The 21,176-nt window shown below is 32.7% G+C and overlaps 1 protein-coding gene across 5 annotated transcripts in view; it reads right to left on the bottom strand.

Annotated features, from left to right (window-relative positions):
* The window catches only part of LOC106873838 (uncharacterized), a 51,817-nt gene that overhangs the window by 11,636 nt on the left and 19,005 nt on the right, over positions 1–21,176 (bottom strand). For 3 of the 5 annotated variants that reach the window (XR_008264610.1, XR_008264613.1, XM_014921349.2), the window contains 4 exons: positions 20,958–21,098; positions 10,998–11,066; positions 9,686–9,890; positions 7,682–7,842 (listed from right to left, as the gene is read on the bottom strand). Coding sequence is in view for 1 of the 5 variants with exons in the window: in XM_014921349.2 (XP_014776835.1) it covers positions 7,682–7,842; positions 9,686–9,890; positions 10,998–11,066; positions 20,958–21,098 (576 nt within the window). In the remaining 4 variants the exon portion in view is untranslated. Of the gene's footprint in view, positions 1–7,613; positions 7,843–9,685; positions 9,891–10,997; positions 11,067–20,957; positions 21,099–21,176 lie in introns of all 5 variants that reach the window. The other 2 variants (XR_008264612.1, XR_008264611.1) reach the window with 2 other exon arrangements.

A 21,176-nucleotide genomic window follows, 5' to 3' on the forward strand; every position in this document is an offset into this window, starting at 1 on the left:
ATATATATATATATATATATATATATATATAAATCTGTTATTTGTGTGTACACTTGTCTTGACATCATGTGATGATTGCAAATGAGCATCACTGTCATACAAACAAAGTTGTTAATTTTCAGTCTACCCTGGTGAAGAATTACCTTGCTTAGAAACAGGTCAGGACTAGCAATGGAAAGAGTGTCTGGCTGTAGGAAATCTGCCTCAACAAATTCTGTCTGAACTATGCGAGCACGGAAAAGTGGATGTTAAATGATAATGGTGATGATGACCATGAAAATTGTAACTCTGTTGATGAAAGTGTATCAGGATCACTAGATGTCAGTCTTGAAGGTATTATGAATGATGTAGCTACAGTCATAAACAACATGATGAGTAACATTCAGTTGTTAAGAATTGATATCACTGCAGAGTTAGTAGGATGTGACAGAGATAGCATGACAGCTTTGGTTTATATGGGAAAAAAAATCTTAGATGGTCAACATAAACTGGAGACAATAAATTGTTCTGAGCGGTTGGATTAGAAGTGTTCTACTGTTTCTGCCAACTTGTCAGTCTTAAGGATTTGTTTCCATATCTCAATGACATTGGTAAACTCAATCTGTTGCTTAGTTTAACACCACTACTTGGCCCATAGGTGCCTTTAATGGAGTTTATTTTCGTGAAAATATTTAAGCCTACTCATTAGTCTAACTTCCTCCTACTGGTCATATAGGCCCTGAAAATGTTTGTGAGTCCAGCTCTTCCCTCCTTAGATTAAGCTGTTAAAAAACCCCAACAATACTTTTAGGTACTGATGTGCCTGTGTGGTTAAGAAGTTTGCTTCCCAATCATATAATTTTTGGTTTCAGTCCCACTGCATGGCACCTTGGGACAGTCTCTTTTACTATAGTCGTGAACTGAAAGAAGCCCATTGTTTATGTGCATGTACACTTATCTTGGCATCATGTGATGATAGTACATGAGCATCACTGTCACACAAGCAATGTTAGGTATGTATAGGTATATAAGTATATGTATGTGAGGGAGTGTTTGAGTCTCCATTTCTTAACATCATGTGTTAGTTGTAAAAATATAGAGTGTCACTCATTTTCAAAATTCTGTGAAAACATGTCTGACCATAGGGAAATATTAGCTTGCTTGGAAATGAGTGAGGATTGGTGACAGAAAGGATATCTGGCTGTAGAAAATCTACCTCAATAAACTCCATCCAGACTCTTAGTAGATACTAAAATGATGATGACACTGATGCGCACAACAATTAAATTTTTAAACAGGGATCAGGGTTAATATTTGCAGAAGAGCTATACTGAACTACTGCAATCTCAGCAGAAAGTAAAACTTAGTTGGCTTCAATAAGACTGAAATCTACAAAACTGGAAAACAAAGCCAAATACTGGAATATCTAAGCTATGTTTACCAAGGAATATAAACCATATTGATTTTACCAGACCTGCAAAGTCATAGGTATAGCCTCTTCTCTTGACTAAGTCATAAAGAAAAAAATCTCACTACATTTAAAATATTCACTAAGGCAGCAAATTGGCAGAGTTGTTAGAGTGATGGACAGAATGCTTTGTGTTGTTTGTTCCAGCTCTCCACAATCTGAGCTCAAATCCTGTCATGGTCAACTTTGTCATTCTTCCTTTCTGGGTCAATAAAAAAGTACCAATCCAAGGCAGTGGATTAGTGGAACTGTAAAAATGTCAAAACTAGATGACCTTGTGGAGGTTCTTTGTAGTCTGAGTTCAAATACCACCAAGGCCTACTTGGGTGTAGACTTAACCTGTCACCTGGTTTAACAGTGTCACCTCACATCCTGGAAACTTTAGCAGAATCTGCTCTGCTGCAAGCTTTTGGGTCAGATTTCCTATTTGAGGATCCTATCTTCTCTCCCTCCCACCAGTTTCAAAGACCTTGTAAAAGCCATGGACACTTTCTTCCCTTCTAACTAAAAATTAAAAACAAAAACACATAATAACTGGATTGGAACTCAAAATGTAAAGTACCAGAACAAATGCTGCAAGGCATTTTTCAGCTAAACTAATGATTCTACCAGCTCACCATTGGAAATAGAGGTAACTCGAATGTGGAATCTAAAAACAGAAACAATTCCTAGTAGGTGCCTTAGGTATAATAAAAAAATATTCAGACAAATACATAACAAAAACACCAGGACTTACAAATATATATAACATACAAAAAATTGCACCACTGGGCACTGCACACATACTACGCAAAACACTTTCAATACAGTAACCATAAGAGCATCACAGCACATACCCAAGGCACACAGAGCTGCGCTCGGTAGTGAAGTGAAAGCACGTTATAAAAATAAAACTACTGAACAACAACAATAATAATAATAATAATAACAATCCTTTCTACTACAGGCACAAGGCCTGAAATTTTAGAGGGAGAAGGTAAATTGAATATATTAACCTCAGTGTTCAACTGGTGCTTACTTCACTGACCCTGAAAGGATGAAAAGCAAAGTCAACATGAGCGAAACTTGAACTCAGACTATAAAAGATGGACAAAATGCCACTAAGTTTTTTGTCCAGCATGCTAACAGTTCAGCCAGTTTGCCCAGTGTGGTAATGAGTCTGCCAGCTCGCTGCCTTAATAATAATAATAATAATAATAATAATAATAATAATAATAATTGTTTCAAATATAGGTACAAAGCCAGCAATTTTATGGGGTGGGAGGTAGCTGATAACATCAACCCTCTTACTTGACTGGTACTTCATTTTATTGAACCTGAAAGGATGGAAGGCAAAGCTGACCTTGGAACTAATTGAACTCAGAATCTAAAGATCTGGAAGAAATATTGCCAAGCATTTCATCTGATGCACTAACAATAATAATCTGCTGATGATATATGCATCTCTGATAACAAGCAGAAGTAGTGGGGTAGCATCAATGCCCTGATGCAGTATCACTCAGTGGCTCTCATGGCTTTTGATCTTAACTGATTGGAAGTGTTATCATGTACATGTTTTGTCTTGGTATAAAAAATGGGTTACAGCAAATAGTCTGCTCAATATCACAGATTTACTTGTTAGTTGCTTGACCTTAACCAGTTGAGCATGTCCCTTAATGGATGACAATATGTGTTGAGAAAAATTCTTGGGGCTTCACCTCTGGAAACATGGGTGTTTCGTTCAACATCCTTAAACAAACCTTGTTCAGGGGCCTTTTGAGCAGGATAGGTTAGCTGACCTAAATAGAATTCTAACTGAGCCCCCCTTGCAAGGTCATGCGCTGTTTATCCTGATATGAGATCACCATGTCACACATATATGGTTGTGATGCATGTGCCTGGTGCACACTCATCAGACAAGTAGTCATGGTGGGTATATTGGGTTTTATATATTTGTACACCAGTGTCACTCTGGTGGCATGCACTGCTCTCTCACTCAATAATGATAATAATAATAATAATAATAATAATAATAATAAACAACCATTAATGCAGTAAAATAACAGTACTAAAATATATCACAGCATATACTTAAGACATACAGAGCTATGCTCAGTAGCACAGTGAAAGCAGGCAATAAAAATAAGATTATTGAATGACAATAATAAAAGTTTGAAGTCTTTGATGGGATTGGGGAAATAAATCTTGAAAAACAGAAAGCAGAAAAACAAACAACCATCCAAAACAAAACTATTTAGAAGATACGAACAAAGTTTTACAATAGTTATCCAACTGTGGGCAAAATGGGGTTGTTCATTGACAAGATTCAGAATTAAATTAGAATTAAAACTGTTTGCTGAGATCATGTAGTGGTTACAACATAACAATGTCACAAAGCAAGATGTGGCTATTGTGGCTTTTGCTTTATGACAACATTTCTTCCAGTTCTTTACACTCTGAGTTCAAATCTGCCAAGGCCAAATTTACCTTTCACATCTCTGGAGTCAATAATACAATGTACCAGTCAAGTACTGGGGTCAATTGTACTGACTAATCCCTTCTCCTTAAAACTGCTAGCCTTGTACCAGCATTTGAAACCCATTATTATTATTTGTATACAAGATAGTGAACTGGCAGAATTGTTAACATATCGATTTTACTTGTTTAGAGAAATTTCTTCCAACTTTATGTTCTGAGTTCAAATGCTGCTTAGGTTGTACCTATAGTAAAACAATTTAAGGTAACGAGCTGACAGAATTGTTAGTATGCCAGACAAAATGCTTAGTGACATTATGTCTGTCTTTACATTCTGAGTTCAAATTCTGCTGAGGTTGACTCTACCTTTTATTGTTTTGGAGTCAGTGAAATAAGTACCAGTTGAGCACTGAGGTTGATGTAATCAAGTAGTCCTCCTCACAAAATGTCAGGCCTTGTGCCTATAGTGGATAGGATTATTATTCATATACTTCTTAACAGTGGTAAACATTGATAATTCTTTCTACTGTAGACACGACTTGAAATTTTGGTAGCAGGCATTAGTTGATTACATCTGTAGGATAAAGGCAGTTGATTTCTGTAGGTTATTTTCATGCAATAGACTAGTGTTTGATTCACAGAAGGATCTCTCATTCACTTAAATCTACAGAAACTGGTCTAAAAGCCTTTGTGGATTAATTTGAACTTTCAACCTTAAAATGGCACCATTCACTATTTCTGACAGAAAGAAATAAACAACCAAAATCTCCAGAGGTGTCTACAGCAAAGTATCAATTACTGCTACAGAATACAAGTATAATAGAGGAAAACAGTGGAAAAGATGACACCAAAGAAAGATATCGAAGCTCTTACCTGAGACACCACAAAAAACTTAATTACATATTTGTATTCATGTGCTCAATATGCACTTGTAGGATAGTGCAAAAAGTATGATAAATGTATACTTATGGTTTACTAACTACACTATTAGAGCCATATCATAGTTTCATACTAGTATCCAAGTGCATAGCAAGAAATTTGTTTCACTTTACATTTTGCTATTTATCAGAGTTAGTTTCTTTGTTATTTTTAAAGCTGGTAACCTATCTAAAATATAATTAGGGGCTTTATATTATGCCACAATTATCTGATAAGTGCTATTATTAAAAAAGCAAACAAATACAGCATTATGTAATAAATGCTTAGATGATAATATTGCTTCTATAAACAGAGCTGTTTGTCATGCTATTGTCTATTTTTCCACATGTTGTGTTCTTTCTGTCCTACCTTTGATTTATATATATATATATATATATATATATACTGATAGTACACTGTCTTAAAATTTCAATATTTGTATGTTAAAGCAGAGCAATGACTGTAATACTAAAGTAATCAACATGCACCAAACTGGTTAGGTACTGCTGTTTAGTTGCAGCAGTCTCTCCCTCTACCAGGTTATGCCTACAGATTGATTTAATTACGAAACAAAGTGTGTGCTTACATTTTAGCTTCAATTACAAGCATTTGCATTAAACTGAATGTTAGACCATTTATTTGCACTAAATGATTTATGTCTTGAATAGAGGTGAAGCACATACCCAGAAAAACCTTCAACATTCCACTTTCTCTACTAAACTGTTTTCTGATTTCCTTCTCATCCCACATCCTCACAGAATATGATCACCTTCTTGCTGCTAGTAGTCTATAAATATTAACAAATATGAACAATTTAGTCTTGAGCAAGTATCTTCTACTATAGCCTCAGGCCAATCAAAGCCTTGCGAGTGAATTTGGGAGATGGAAACTGAAAGAAGCCCATCATATGCATGCATACATCATATATGTGTATGTCTGTGTTTGCGTATGCTTATGCCTCCTTGTCTTGACATCACATAATAGTTGTAAATGAGTGTCACTGTCTTACAAGCAGTGTCATTTGTTCAAGGGAAACATATTTGGATATGGGGAAATATTACCTTATATGGAAACAGGTGAGGGTTGGCAACAGGAACAAGCATCCAGCCATAGAAAATCTGCCTCAGTAAATTCTGTCCATCTCATACAAGTATGGAAATAATGATGATGAAATCTTTTGAGAGTAAAATAGTCATGGTATGCACAATTTTGATTAGGTCCCTATTCAATTACTAGTTTTACGTTAATTTTTCTAACTCATGCCAGCATTGAAAAATGGATTTTAAAATGATGATGATGATGACTGCATAAAATAATATTAAACAACTATCTCCAATCCACTAAATTTGAAAAATTTGAAAATTACAACTTAGTCAATTTATTAGAAAAGTATTCATGTCATGTTTCATTAAAATGAAATTAAAATTTTCCAATTCTAAAATATATTAATATTGGATCAGCTAGCTAACCACTCTCAAATGCTATGTCTTATCTCTGGCAGGTAAAAAAAAAGACAAAACAAATCACACATTTTGGGGATTATTTCCACTATGGGCAAGTGCCTTTTACTATAGCTTCAGGCTGACAAATGTCTTGCAAGTGCAATTGATAAACAGAATATGTATCGAAACCCATTATATGTATATGTATAATGGCGTGAGCACACACACACACACACACACACACACACACACACACTATTGTAGTCATGGCTAGTGCTGATGATGTGTGTAAGGCACCCATGCTGGTGACACGTAAAAGGCACCTGTGCTGGCGACACAGAAAAGACACCCAGTACATTCTATGGAGTAGTTAGTGTTAAAAAAGCCATCCAACCATAGAAACCAAGCCGAAATAGACCGGAGCCTGGTACAGCTTTCTGGTTTATCAGTTCTAGTCAAACTGTCTTAACCATGCCAGCATGGAAAAACGGATGCTATATGATGATGATGATGATGATGATGATGACAACATATATGCACAAGGACTTTTGGTTTCATACCCAGATATGTATTTAGCCTACCAAGGTTGGTAGGACTCAAAGTTATGATGAAGGCAACTAGCCTAGGAGATAGAGGATTCTAATAAGAAGGCCTGAAGTATGTTTATTGAATTTGTAACAAAATTTGCATCAACTTCCTGCTATGAACATTTCCAAAAAGTGTGGCTAATCTTACACAAGCCTTCACCACTGAAAACAAATCATCTGTGTAGGTAGGCAAATAGCGATGCTGTTGGATTCTTACATGTTGAGATTGATGAGAGAATCCATTACACACACACACACATAGCAGGTTAAATAAATTATGCCTAATTCATGCAAGCATGGATAAAATAAATGTTAAAATGATGATGATGATGTCTAAATATAAAACACACTTCTAGGTTATGATTAAACTCAGGGATATTTACAACTATTTATAACATGGTAAAAACCATACCAAATCAGACTGGAACTCAGTGCAGCTCTCCAGCTTACCAATTCCAGTCAAACCATCTAACCCATGCCAGTAGATGCTAAAGGATGATGATGATGATGATGGTTAGAATGATTTTATTCACTATATCATGGAACCAGCTTACTATTAGAAAATACCATGTTATTAAAAAGGGTCAAAAGAAATAAGACTTAAAACCTTAATGATCTATAAGAGATGGGAAATGATAACAGATTTAGAGATTATGGTTTTATCAGTTTGGAATATAATCCAAAAGGAGTATTTAGATCTAGGTTTTGTTGGGTTTTAGTGTAGTTTAGAATTAGTTTTAGAAAGGATAATCCTAGGATACTTACAACAATAGAGTTTGATGTCGAGACTAAGGCATTGCATTGTGAATCACTAATCACTCATAATGACTGACCTGTGTTCGGGTTAGCAATCGCCGCATAGCTGAAAACAGCTTCCTTAGGATCTGGCAGATAATTACTATGCAGAGGAATATTGCATATCCAGCATACATAAATAACGAGATGTATCTTGGTGGCAGCCACAGTGTCATATACTTGATATTCCCATTGTCATCTAAAATAAAGAGAGAAGAGAACAACATTTGTAGAATGAATTAATAGATTTATAAACATTACTGATCATAGAAGGATTATTCTACTTTATTAGCCATTTTGATATCAACCCTCCTGAGACTATTCTTGATTCTATGATACAAAATGCCTGTTTTAAAATAATTTAAATTAAGACCTTCCATCAAAATTTCTTGTTAATTTATGTTCCAAACATCAGCTTAATAATGACAAAATTATTTTACTAAATACTTCATTATTTTCAAAAACTAATTAAAATAAAGGCAGTGTATTCCAAGAGAAATAAGGTAACAAAAGGGTTAACACTGGCTGCAAAGTTACATTTTCTCTCAATTCACTCATGGAAGTTTCAGATAATATACAAGAGAGAAGGCCCTAGCTTGGAAACAGAAATTTTCAAGTGGTGATCTAAAAAATAATATAACTCATTCTCCACCTACCCACATATAGGTTATTAATGACAAGGGTAGTTAGGTTTAAAAACCCCAGCTCAAGACCAAGATCTAATTTGTGGATACACATTAAATCAATCCACAAAAATCCACAAAAATCAGGCTAGAGCACAGCTAAATGATACAAATAGCAGCAGAAAACCAAAGTTGAAGTTACCTGTGTAGACCTCAAACATTGTGAAAAATTTGCAAATTGAGAACAGAAATGAGAAATAAAAAACAAGTTAGGAGTCAGATAAATTTGCAAAAGCAACAATTCATTAGCTGTGTCTACACTTCCTCACATTCAGTCAATGGGTTATGTGCAAATTGGGTTGCAAAATTTTCTGTTCTACCTTGGTTCAGCTTTCTTAGTAATTCTTTATTTTGGCATTTCACCTAATTCCAACACAACCTATAAAGTCATGCTCATCTGGTTCGAAGTTTTTTGACAGTTTCAGTAGAGCTGGTGCCACAAAAAAGTAAAGTGTGTACAGGATACTTTTTTTTACAGGGTATTAGGAAGGGCATCCAACTGTAGAAACTATGCCAAAGCAGATACTGAGCTTGACGCAGCCCCCTGACTTATTAAATCCAATTGAACCATCAAATCTATGTCACTATGGAAAATGGTTTTAAATGATCTTGATGATATTCTTTGCATCACTTCTGCTGTGGCTCTCTCATTACTCTGTATGTTTTCCATACATTTAGATGTCTTCACTTAGGTAACAAACAATTTGTTAAATTTTATATACAAAAGCTCCAATTTTAACCTCTTTTATCTTAAGTGCTGGAGTAAGATGACCCGAATCAGTATGACAGAGAAGATAATCCTGACTAGAAAACCAACAATATGAATAGGTTATGACTAACAGACAATACCAAACCTAAATGTGTACAGTGCATTCAAGAGTTGCATTTCAGTACTAGGAGGGAATTTAGAGGAGACTAGGTTCTTCAAATGCATTTCCTAATGATAATAACTGAAACTTATTTTCAACACTTTCTCATCTGAACAAATAACATTCCAGTATATTTGATGGATAACAGCTATGTTTATACATATCTAAACTTCATTTAACACTGACCCTCTTGCATTAACTCTGTCATATACCTTCTACATTCTCATCAACATTAACAGAAGTGGAGAGGAGAAAACTTTTCAGATATCTTCAGTTTAATTCAAGTCTATTTTTAACTGTATATTTACTTCTTACATACTGTACCACTTTACCAAGTTATTTACTTAATTCCTATGTGAAACCTTAGTAGTTAGACTTTAAATCAACATTTACTATAAACGGGCATGCGACAAAGAACAAAAAGTAAAAAGTAAATCTCTTATAAGTACTATATTTTTTCACAGAAGTTTAAAAATAATATATTACTTACTTATAACCAGAACACCATAACCCATCTTAGGTTCACCCATCCGATAGCTGCAGGTAGGCACCATAATCTCAACTAAAGTACTTTTCTCATCAGAATTGATTTCAATATAGTTTTCTTCTGATGTGAGGTCACGTTTTGTCACAGGCCAGTAATCACCATCATCATTTTCTTGTGACAAGCAATCCTCACACAAGAATAAATTTGCCTACATAAAGGGAAAATAGAATTTTGTTTATTGATGAAATATGCACAACTCCCTCTACCTCTGTTAGCTTTTAATTTCATTTTTGGTGAATCAGTTAAACTTTATTAGATATGTTTGTTTTGCTTCTATTTTTTTCATTTTATTGTTAAATGTATAACATTAAAATCTCAATTCTATCTATGCTGAAATATCTTTCTTAGCTAACCTCTGTACTGGCTGTCCAAACTTTACATCCACTAGCAAGCTCACAGACAAAATAGGTGCTGTAATTTTGGTAAAAGAGACAGAACAAAACTCCAAAATTAACAAGCTATAGTTTGCAACTATGGCATTTTTTACATTTGGTAATTAACCTTTTTATGATAATATATATATATAGGTGCATGTATGACTGTGTAGTTAACAAGCTCATTTGGCAACCATGTAAAATAATTGTAAAAGAAATTGCCTTTCAAAACATAGATATTATGGCAGACATTTAGTAGTCATGAGAAAACATAGGTCAGTAAGGGACATAAAAAAGTAGTAAAATCCAATCTTTCCAACAGAATTTTTACTATCTGAATCATCTGAGAGATGTATTAAGATATTATTAGAATATGGTTATACAGGAACTGAGAGTTGCTACTGCAAACAAGAGTGAAAGGATGACAGCGAGTGAAGTTCGGTTACCTGGAGATTAGTTTTAAGGCCCACATCTGATCACTATGAACTGCAAGAAAACAGCCAAAGAGAATGGTACTAAATTGAGATCATATTGAAATATTGTCCAACCCATGTCAGTATGGAAGATGGATGTTAAATGATGATGAATAAATATGTAGATCATCAGGTCATGAAAGTTTCTGCCAAATTCAATAGTGAATTATTCTTTCATATACTGTAACAGGATTGAAGAGAAGTAAAGTGTGTGAAAAGAGAATAATATAATGTATATCCTGAAATAAAGTCATTTTATTTACAGCAGGAAACAGCTGTATATCTTAACATAATATTGATTTTCATTGCAAGAGACAAACTTTTTAATTGTTATAAAAGAAATCATGTTAGAAATCAAGCAGTAGGGAATAAGATATATTAAAAGAAAATAATGTAAAACAAAATTACCTTGTGCCAGTGACCAGATATGACCATGTGTGGTCGAATGGGCTTCAATAGCTGCAACACATAGGAATACTAAAATGATACTTTCATAGCAAACTGAACATTTTGGGTACAAAATATGACAAAAAGAAAAGGGAGGAAGCAGAAGCAGCTTTTTTAGCAAAATATCATCTAAGGGTCAGGATAGGCAAAGAGAATTTCCACATGGAATAGGAAGTGCTTAGTGCTGTTTAGTGTCATGAAGTAGACATTCAGTTAGTAATGCAGAGTATAAAGGCATAAATATTGCATTAGTAGAAAATACTTCAAGCAGGCATAGTCTGACTTAGACAACGTGATATATTTTAGCCAGATAAGTGACCCAAGCATGATAACGGGAATTGCTTCTTAAAAAAATAAAAATGATAATACCTCAATAAAGCAATGCAACATTACTCAACCCAAACACAGAACATCCAAGACAACACTGTTCAATCCAGCCACCAGATAAAACAATGATGTAACACTTCACCTGAAACATTAGGCAACATAACTTTGTTTCTCCCAAAGATCAATTAACTTGCTACTGCTCCAACTAATAACTTAATAATTATTTGTGACAATACCTTAATTAAATAAAAAAAACAAACAATGTTTTAATTATTGAGATTAACTAGTTACTGTGAAAACATTGTATTTGATAATTTCAAATAAGAAGTAATTGTAATAAAACCTGAATTCAAAATATAGAAACAAATTCAATCTTTTAAAAATCAGATTAATGAAAAATAAATAAAAAAACAAGTTATCATATTAAGAATATATCAGTTAACGTATTTCCTAATGTATGTAATCTTCTGAAAGTAATTTGATGACAGTGATATTTTTTTATATGCTGGTATCTCACAGAAAAATATTCATGTTTTTGGCTTATGAGTATTCTATAAAAAAATTAAAAAAATAAATAAATAAACATGTGTGACTAGATATACATGTGTATACATATATGTGTGTCTGCATGTATGTGTGAGTATACACACACACACACACACAAATGAATCTATGAAGCATAGCATCTATGAAGCATAGCATCTATGAAGCATTCTTGAGAAATACTTTTATTTAAATATATCAATAAGCCCACTTACAGTTTGCATATGTACCTCTCCCTCCTTTCTAATACCATTCCTCTGTCTTAAACCCCATGTAACTCAATCTATCCCTATCCATTCATTAACTTCCCCTACAAACTTTTTTTATCATCAATTATTTGTCTATATTTACAAGAGTTTGCAACTCTCATTGAAAAAAGATAATAGCAATAGAATATTATAGTGATGCTTCATTCCCTAACCGGACAGGCATATAACAACATGGTAGTCAAAACTTGGGATCTTTAGTGAGACACAAACCTTTATGTATAAATGTACCTGATGAGACCTAGACTGCAAAATTGATGCAACACATGTTCAAAGGAGTCTCATCCATAAGGGATAGTAGCAGGATGGGTCAAAATGGCTGTTGTACAAAATAAAAAATAAAGATTAATACCAAATCCATCTTCTCATTACTTAAGCAATTATTATTATTATTATCTCAACTAACACTGTGGAATTCCTGAAGTAGATCCAATGGAAACACACCCCGACAGTGGATGACATCAGGTAGCCCAAACTGTGCCAGTGCTCTACTCAGCACTTCAACACCCTAATCAACATATACCCATTCATCCAAAAATATTAAATATGCATGTGTGTGTGTATATATATATATATATATATAAGAAGGTAAAAAGAGAGAAAATAGAAAACTTTTGACAATGCAGAGAGTTTGATAAAACCTTTATATTTCAGGCACAAAAGCACATATTTGTAAGAAAAAAAAAACAGTCTAAGTAAAGTCCAGTTTTCTCAAACTGTTCATTTCTTCTGAAGATGGGCCTTCGTGTCTGAAACATAAAGATTCTATTAAACTTTCCGCATTGTCAAAAGTTTTCTATTTTCTCCCTTTTTTACTTTCTTCTGAATTACAATGCTTCAAGCAAACTACAATGCTCATATATATACAGACTACTTACTGCATTGGATCTTTTGAATGTGATAAGGATAAAGATGAATGTAGTTATATCACTACTCCTCTTTCTTGACCCCCATTATTTTCTTCTGCTGCTCTAAATTATAGTTGGCTTTAGGTATTTTTTCCCTAAATTCATTTTGCTACAATAATAGGAAAAAGAAGCAATATAATTATTTTAGTCTCTAGTACTGATGAAAAATTTGCTAAGAAATTATAATGGAGTATCCTGTATGTTGGAAATCTATATGGCCATATGCTTCCGAGGAGAGCAGTTTATTTCAAATTGATGTAATGTTTGCACTGATCAATTAAATGGAGCCGCTTGAAACGGCCGTAATGCACTGATATTTGGACATTCTTGTTACTTATTTGCTTTTTATCTATCTATCTCTCTCTCTCTCTCTCTCTCTCTCTCTGTATATATATATATATATATATATATATATATATATATGATAAACAGTTTTTCCGTTTCAAAAGTTAGTAAAATATGTAAAAAAAAAAAAAGAAAAATAGCTTACTTTATATAAGTAATACACAAATTTAATAGTCAATTTTGTGTAGTTTGTCAAAATATGTAATAAAGCATCTACTTTTTTTTGTAAGTGACTACAATTCAAGAATTTTTAATGATTAACAAATAGTATTTAAATTAGAGCAATTCCAAAACTGATAATGAATATAACAAAGGAGGTTCATGAAAATAGCATTTACTGGACTAACATTTGAGGAGCAGAAGACCTACCTTAGCAAGACAATTCAATCTGCAACTGTTTCACAATACTTTTTAGCAAAAAACATTCACCAACATTATGTAATTAAAATGATAATTAGATTGGTGTTTTCTTATAAGCATTTTCACAAGCCAAGAACTTAGTTGCAAGAAGGTTTTTCTGGTAAGAAGAGAAAATAGATTTGAAGGATTGTATATGGATACATTTTTCAGATAAGAATTTAAGAGTAGAGGATGACTGGAAAGATTTGTAGTCACTAATTTTAAAGGAAACATTAAATTTCATCCAATTAAATTTTATAAATTGATTGATTTCATAGACTTCTTTGGAGACAGAGGTTCTATTTCATACTTGTACTTGTTGATCAGCTGAGAAGACAAGATGAAAGTAAATAATTTTTCTTCTACATTCCTGAATATAGTAAAACGTGAGTGAAAAATGAAATCTACCTCAGATTCTAAGAACTCATTTAAATCCAAGTTTTTAAATTTTAATAAATAAATAGAATACAAAAGTGAATTAATGAAATGAAATAAAAGTGTCTTTCTCCAGCTATTCTAATTCTTGCTCGTTTTATCTCTAAAGCTTAATGATCAAATGATTTGTTCTTTTCAAGTCTTAATCGATTCATTTCTACTTTACCATCAATCACCAGCTCATGGTACATTATTATAACTCCACTTATACAATCCATGCAACTGGACATCAAAGACATCAACACAAGTATGCAAGAGCAACAACAATGTTGATTTGCACATGTAATGCAAATGGATGATGCATGCACATTAAGAAAATGTTAAATTGGTGATGAAAGGTCCATGTATTTAAGGTAAACCACAGAAAATTAAAGAAGAGAAATTTGAACAAATCTGAGAACACTGGGTCTTACAAATAAGTTTACACAGGATCAAGATTTGATGTTGCAAATCTGTTAAGAACACAATAAAAAGGAGCCAACCCATGATAAACATCGTCAATATTTTATGTAGTTATGATTTTTAGACCTAAGTAAATTTTTCAGTTCGTTTGCAGTATGCTATCACTGAGATTTATATGACAAGTAAATCAAGTAATGGCAATGTTACACATTAATATGAGACACTACATTGCCTCTTAGATGCAATGCTTACTGTATTGAACTTGTCTGATTATTTTCATACATATTGTGGTAAAATATCTAGTAAACTTCTGTGTACATGGCAGTATCATTTAAAAAACTTTCATGTTCATATAGTGACTTGAAGATATTTCCTTTTGCCTTCTCTATGTCCATTTAAATAAACTTAGCACTTACTGCAAGCTTATAAATATTTGTCAATTATATATTGACTGCAACCAACAGTAGTGAATTATAACATCTATCCATGGCTAGATTGGCAAGTTAAATGAAAATCTAGTTTTTTTTTTACCAGTACACTGTACTCTCTTTGACGAGATAATCATTATTAACTTTTTAATCATTTGACTGATTCCATGTTGATGCAATCAATTATAACTCTCAATCAGAAAGTAGAGTTCATTATAATTTTTGATATTACCAGTTCAAATTCCTTTCACATTTCTACAGTTCCTGGCAAGATTTTTGTAAAGAACTTCATCTGAATTTTGAATTCAGGTTCAAGAGATTTAGAAATTAGAATTAATAACAAGAAAAGAGATAAAGTTTCATATATGGCTAAAACAATAAACTTTACACTTTGATTCCTACACTTAATAATGAAGATAATCAACTGAATAACAATTACTAATTATGAGTGGCTAAGAAATTTGCTTCATAACCACTTGATTTGGGGTTTTAGTCCTGCTGCAAGACCTCTTGGGCAAACCACTTCTACTATAATCCTAGGCCAATCAAAGCCTTGAGACAGAAACTGAAAAAGGCTTGTCGTTTATGAATGTATGTACATATAAATACATGCATGTGTAAATATATGTGCAATGAAGAACTAGAGATGTGTTTGTGTGTGTGTCCTTGTCTTGACATCATGTGAAACTTATAAACAAGCATCACTTTCTTTCCAATTTTCCATGCAAACATGTCCAGCAATGGAGAAATATTAATTTGCTTAAAAATAGGTGAGGGTTGGTGAGAGGAAGAGCATCAGGCCATAGTAAATCTGCCTCAACAAATTCTGTGTGAGTCATGCAAACATGGAAAAGTGGACGTTAAAATCACAATGATGATGAATTTCTTCTACTAAACTACACAAATTTCTGTTAAAGAAGGGCATACTGCAAATGGAATCAATCTTTTTATATATTCCTTCATTTGAAGCTGCAACTTCACTTGCCTGAGTTTTCCTGTTTCTTGTTTGTTCTTCAGGGAGACCACTAAGATATTTAGGATTCTAATGGTCAGAATTTTGTTCATTTGCCTGCCTCTCTGTTATTGGTCAGTGTCAGTAAGGTGTGATAACTTAACAAAAATTAAGGTTATTCTTAAATGCAGTAGGTAGTTTTTAACAGATACAAGATTTTATCTTGTTTATATTTGAAAGGGTTTATAGTGCAAAAATCAGACAAAGTTGTTGACTTAGTAAGGTAGGAGGTGTTTCATTTCTGAACGTTATGTCGATAAGGTGTGTTTGCTTTTAATGATATTTTCAGCAAACTTCATTTATTTCCTATCATTACAGATATTTAAGCTTGGTAAGGCATTGGCTATTAAATGACATGATGTAGGACTGCTATAGTTGAATTCTGGTTTGGATTATCTCTTACAATTGCTGCTATTACTTTAAGCTTAGAAGTGTTTTCTCTTACAGCTATAATTCACTTTTACAATGTTTCTGTTGAACAGCTTGCAGTATTTGTGGTTGGAGGAGATATGCTTTTTTTTTTATGAACAAACATTTAGATGCTTTTCCCCATATTAGATGTTACATTCATGTTTTTGTGGGTTTTATTCTTGTATTACAGTTCTTCCTTAACACTTTAGTAGTGAAGCCTACTGATGTTTCTGCATGAAAGATGGAACCCTTTTTGTAAGGTACATGGAAAATAAGAGTGTTACTATTGAAAATTAACGTTTCTATTTGAAATATTAAATACATGTTGTATGCTTGCAGTCACTACAAAAGCATGTCCTGGTTTCTTGACATGTCTTGATAATGTTGCACTATCTTAGTAAATGAAAGGGGCTCATAACTATGTCTGGGTTGTTTTATTGTTTGATAGATTGGAGAAAATGAGTCAAGGTTATTAACAGGAAGAGGTAACCAGCAGTAGAAAATCTACTTCAATGAATTCCATCTGACTCATGCAAACAGGGAAAAGAGGATGGTGATGAAACAATGATGTATTAAGTACATTTTTCTTTCATCTGTACAAGACATACAATCTTTACTTTTCCTATTAGTCAGTATTACTGTTGCTGGGATGGTATTTGTTGATATGGTTGTTGATTTTCTTTATGCTAATCTCTTAACAAAGGAATAAAAGAGAGAGTACAAGTTAAGAAGGCTGAAATAAGAAAACATTAGGTTTTGTACACAAGTAACACACAATGGCTTGTAATGAGGTTTGTCCTAATGATCACTAATTCAACACTAAATTCTCATATTCAACAGGGCTCATTAAGGTGAAATGATAAATATTCTAAGAAAGAGTAATGCCTCATTTTTGATTCATTGCTTGTCATGGTGGAATATGTCAAACGTCCGGAATAATATTGAGACACGACATGACTAAAGCATCTTCAAAAACAAATTCTTACTTCTTGTTTTTAACTGAATAAAAAAAAAAACCTAAGACATCCCATATGTTAAAAAAAAGGATAATTTCAAATGACAAAAGAAGTCAAAAACTTTTTTAATGTCATGAGTCGTTCTATTATTAAAATGAATGCAATTAATTATAATTTCATTAATTAAAATGAATGCAATTTTAATTGAAATATTAATTTTAATAATAGAGTAATAAGATGTTTAATTAAATATTTCAATAGTCATAATGAGATGTTGTAACTAACACCTATAAACTACTTCCTCCTCTTTTCTTTTTGTCTTGTGTGCATGTGCTAAGCACATGCACACACACACACTAATAGTTTATGAATATGAATCCAACAGTAAAGACTGGCCTTTAGACATTTTAAATAATTTATAAATAAATAATCAGGAATGAATGGAGGAGTTAAACTCTTTTTTGAGATTATGTTTCTTTTTACCACAAGAAATGAGTTAACACTAAACAGTGCTTTAACTGAATGTCAATACAAAAATGTTTGATTTATGGTAGTTAATTCAGATAGGAAGGGATATGTTTTGCATTCTAAATAAAATACATGTGAAGCAGATATGACTTGGGTAGGATAAGAGAAAGGGACAGAAAATTAAAAACTGGGGAACATATAGATAGGGGTGGCTATCATACAGGTAAAGGGATAAAAAGCAAGAAAAATAGATTAAAGAAGGAAAATGGAAAGCAAAAAAATTAAGACAAAAACAAAGCGAATTAGGATTATAAGCAAAAAAGCAAAAATTAACCAAGAAAGCAAAATAAGTAAATGTAAAATAAATACTGACCCAAAAAATTTTTTTGAATTTGAAAAAAACATTCAAATTAATAAAATATAAATAAATATTTAAGGAAAACAGATTCTTGATAAACCCATGTTTATCCTTGTCTTTACCTATAACTTATGAACATAATATGTTTGCATATGTATGCCCATGGTTAAATATAGGTAATATACTGGTAGTGTAATGGATACTTCTATCCCTTAGATGTTTATTTTAGCCTCTAACTCAACTAACCTTTAAATAAATGACAAATAGTTAGCTATCGTAAAAATATTGTATAACTATAGCAATTGCACATACTAGGCTTGGTGACAGGCAAGCCTAGTACATGCACTCATCCTGCACCTCTTATGTTAACTTTCTCTGTATATTTCTTGTACTTTCTGCTCCTTTTCCTATACAATGTGAAGTGTGACTAGAGAAATCAATCAACCACAATTTATATAAGTATTATTATATACAGTTTAGATATAAAGCTTTAGGCCAAGACAGCAAAGAACCCTGTCTAAGAAAAAATGAAATCCCTGTAATATAATGGAAAATAATATGAATTATTTGTTCTTTCTTCATATCATATATTTTTTGATTACAAAAGTATACATGATACGAAGGAAAAAAATAATTCACATATTTTTTTTTCATGAACAATTTGCAATGTAAACTGCTCATGTCTTCAGTTTGGAAATCAAACAGAATCAGCCATTGAAAAACAGGTATTTTGAAATTACTGCTATTTATTATCTGATGCCATTTGATTGTATAAAATTGGATACTTATAACACAGTAAGTTCCTCTAAATGAACATAATACTGATGATAATACATCAAATAAAAATGTATGTTCCAGACTGTTTTATTTGCTGTTTCCACTATTAATCTATTTGATACCAAACTGCATGAGAACTACCCAAGTTCTGTGATACAAATTTCATATCTAATTAAATTAAATCAAAACTTTTCATTAAAATTCCATGTTAATTTATGTTCCAAATGCCAGTTAAATAATGACAGTTACTGTATATATAAATATAAATATCTAAGTAAAATCACTGTAATCAATACATACAGGCTTGTCCTTTACACGTTCCGGTACCTCATAAAAGGCACTTGTACTGGTGCCACATAAAATGCACTTGTGTTAGTGCTGCGCAAATGCACCAGCACTCTCTGTAAAGTGGTTGGTATTAGGAAGGGCATCCGGCTGTAGAAACCATGTCATAACAGACAACTGAGGTCTGGACAGCTCCCTGGCCAGCCAGCTCCTGTCAAATCATCCAACCCAAGCCAGCATGGAAAACGAACGCTAAATGTTTCAGGTGAGGCTATAGCGCTGTGGACGATAGAGCATCACATGTTTACCTACAACAGTTATGTGAAGAATAACGAGTCTGACACAGCAGTTCAGCATGAGTTTTGGCACCACTTCAACATTCACCGAAATCAGGCTGTTCCTACCCGTAATACAATATTATGTTGGGTAAATGTACTTCATACACAAGGTACTCTAATGAACAGGCAACCAGTGGGAGCACTACGAATGGTACGGACCCTGGAAAATGTGGAACATGTCAGACAAGGTTTGAGAAATGCATTAATGAAAATGGACACCACATGATGGATGTTGTTTTTCATACTTGATTTTGACAAATTCTAATTCAATACAAACACAATAAAATTTGCTTGCAGCTAAAATTAATGATTTTGTGAATTTTTCAAAAACATCTGTCCTCTCAGCCCCACCCTGTATAAATGGGATACCAAATGTATGATGGAACACATTGAATTTGTTTTTTTCTACAAAATACACTTGTAAAGTAGGAGTATATCTTATATGCCACCAAATACGGTATCTTAATAAATTCTTCATTATTTTCAAAATCAATTGAAACAAAAGGCAATGTATGGTGACAAAAGAGTTAAAGTGATCTAAATTAAAAACTTCCATAAAAAATTTCATGTTAATTTATTCCAAACATTAGCTTAATACAGGCAAAGTTATTCTTCTGAATTCTTCATTATTTTCAAAATTAATTGATACAAAGGTAGGGTATATTAACAGAAATATGGTTAAAGGTTCAGTTTTCCTCTCTGAACTACTGCATACTGCTCAATCTATATCCATTTGTTGCTCATCTCTCTTCCTCTTATCAGTCTGTCACATTTCCTGCACTAGGTAAACATTTCACCCATTCCTAAACTATACACTTTGCCTAATCCTTCTTTCTCAAAATTATATCTATCTGTGGATTTCCAATGAAGCTTATAAACATCAACATAATTTAAACTGACCACTGATCACATCAATCTTAATTCATTACTCGCTACCTAAAGCTAAGCTGAGCTGAAATAGAGCTACATGCAATGATCCTCTCATGACTTAAAAATAGTAAAATTGAAATAATAAAAAAAATAATAAAAATAATTCAACCAAAATGACAGAAAACATAAGTCAGATGTTTCAAATAAAATTTTTTCTACAATTCTAAAAAGATTTCAAAATCCTTAATAAAAACAAACAAACGAAACATCTCCCTGCCAATTTCTTTGCAAACACCATCAGTCCTGTTGGATCATAAACTTGTAGATTTTTTTTTTTTTTGTAGGGAAGGAAAAAAAAATCTACAATGTGCCATTAAGTTAAAGAATACTTACAGGATAAATATGGCTCTTTAGTTTCGGAGAAATTGATTCATGGTTCAAAATGATTCGGAATGGCATGTAAATTTCTTCACCAACTTCTTGAAGTATCTTCTTGTGCTTGGGTAAAAATGGTTCAAAGAAACGGACGTCCAACTAAAAAATATATAACATTTATATATGCATGGACTCATATTATATATATGTATAGTTATTTCGTATAAATTTGGTGAA

Source organism: Octopus bimaculoides, chromosome 7 (genome assembly GCF_001194135.2).
Source record: "Octopus bimaculoides isolate UCB-OBI-ISO-001 chromosome 7, ASM119413v2, whole genome shotgun sequence".
Lineage (NCBI taxonomy): Eukaryota > Metazoa > Mollusca > Cephalopoda > Octopoda > Octopodidae > Octopus > Octopus bimaculoides.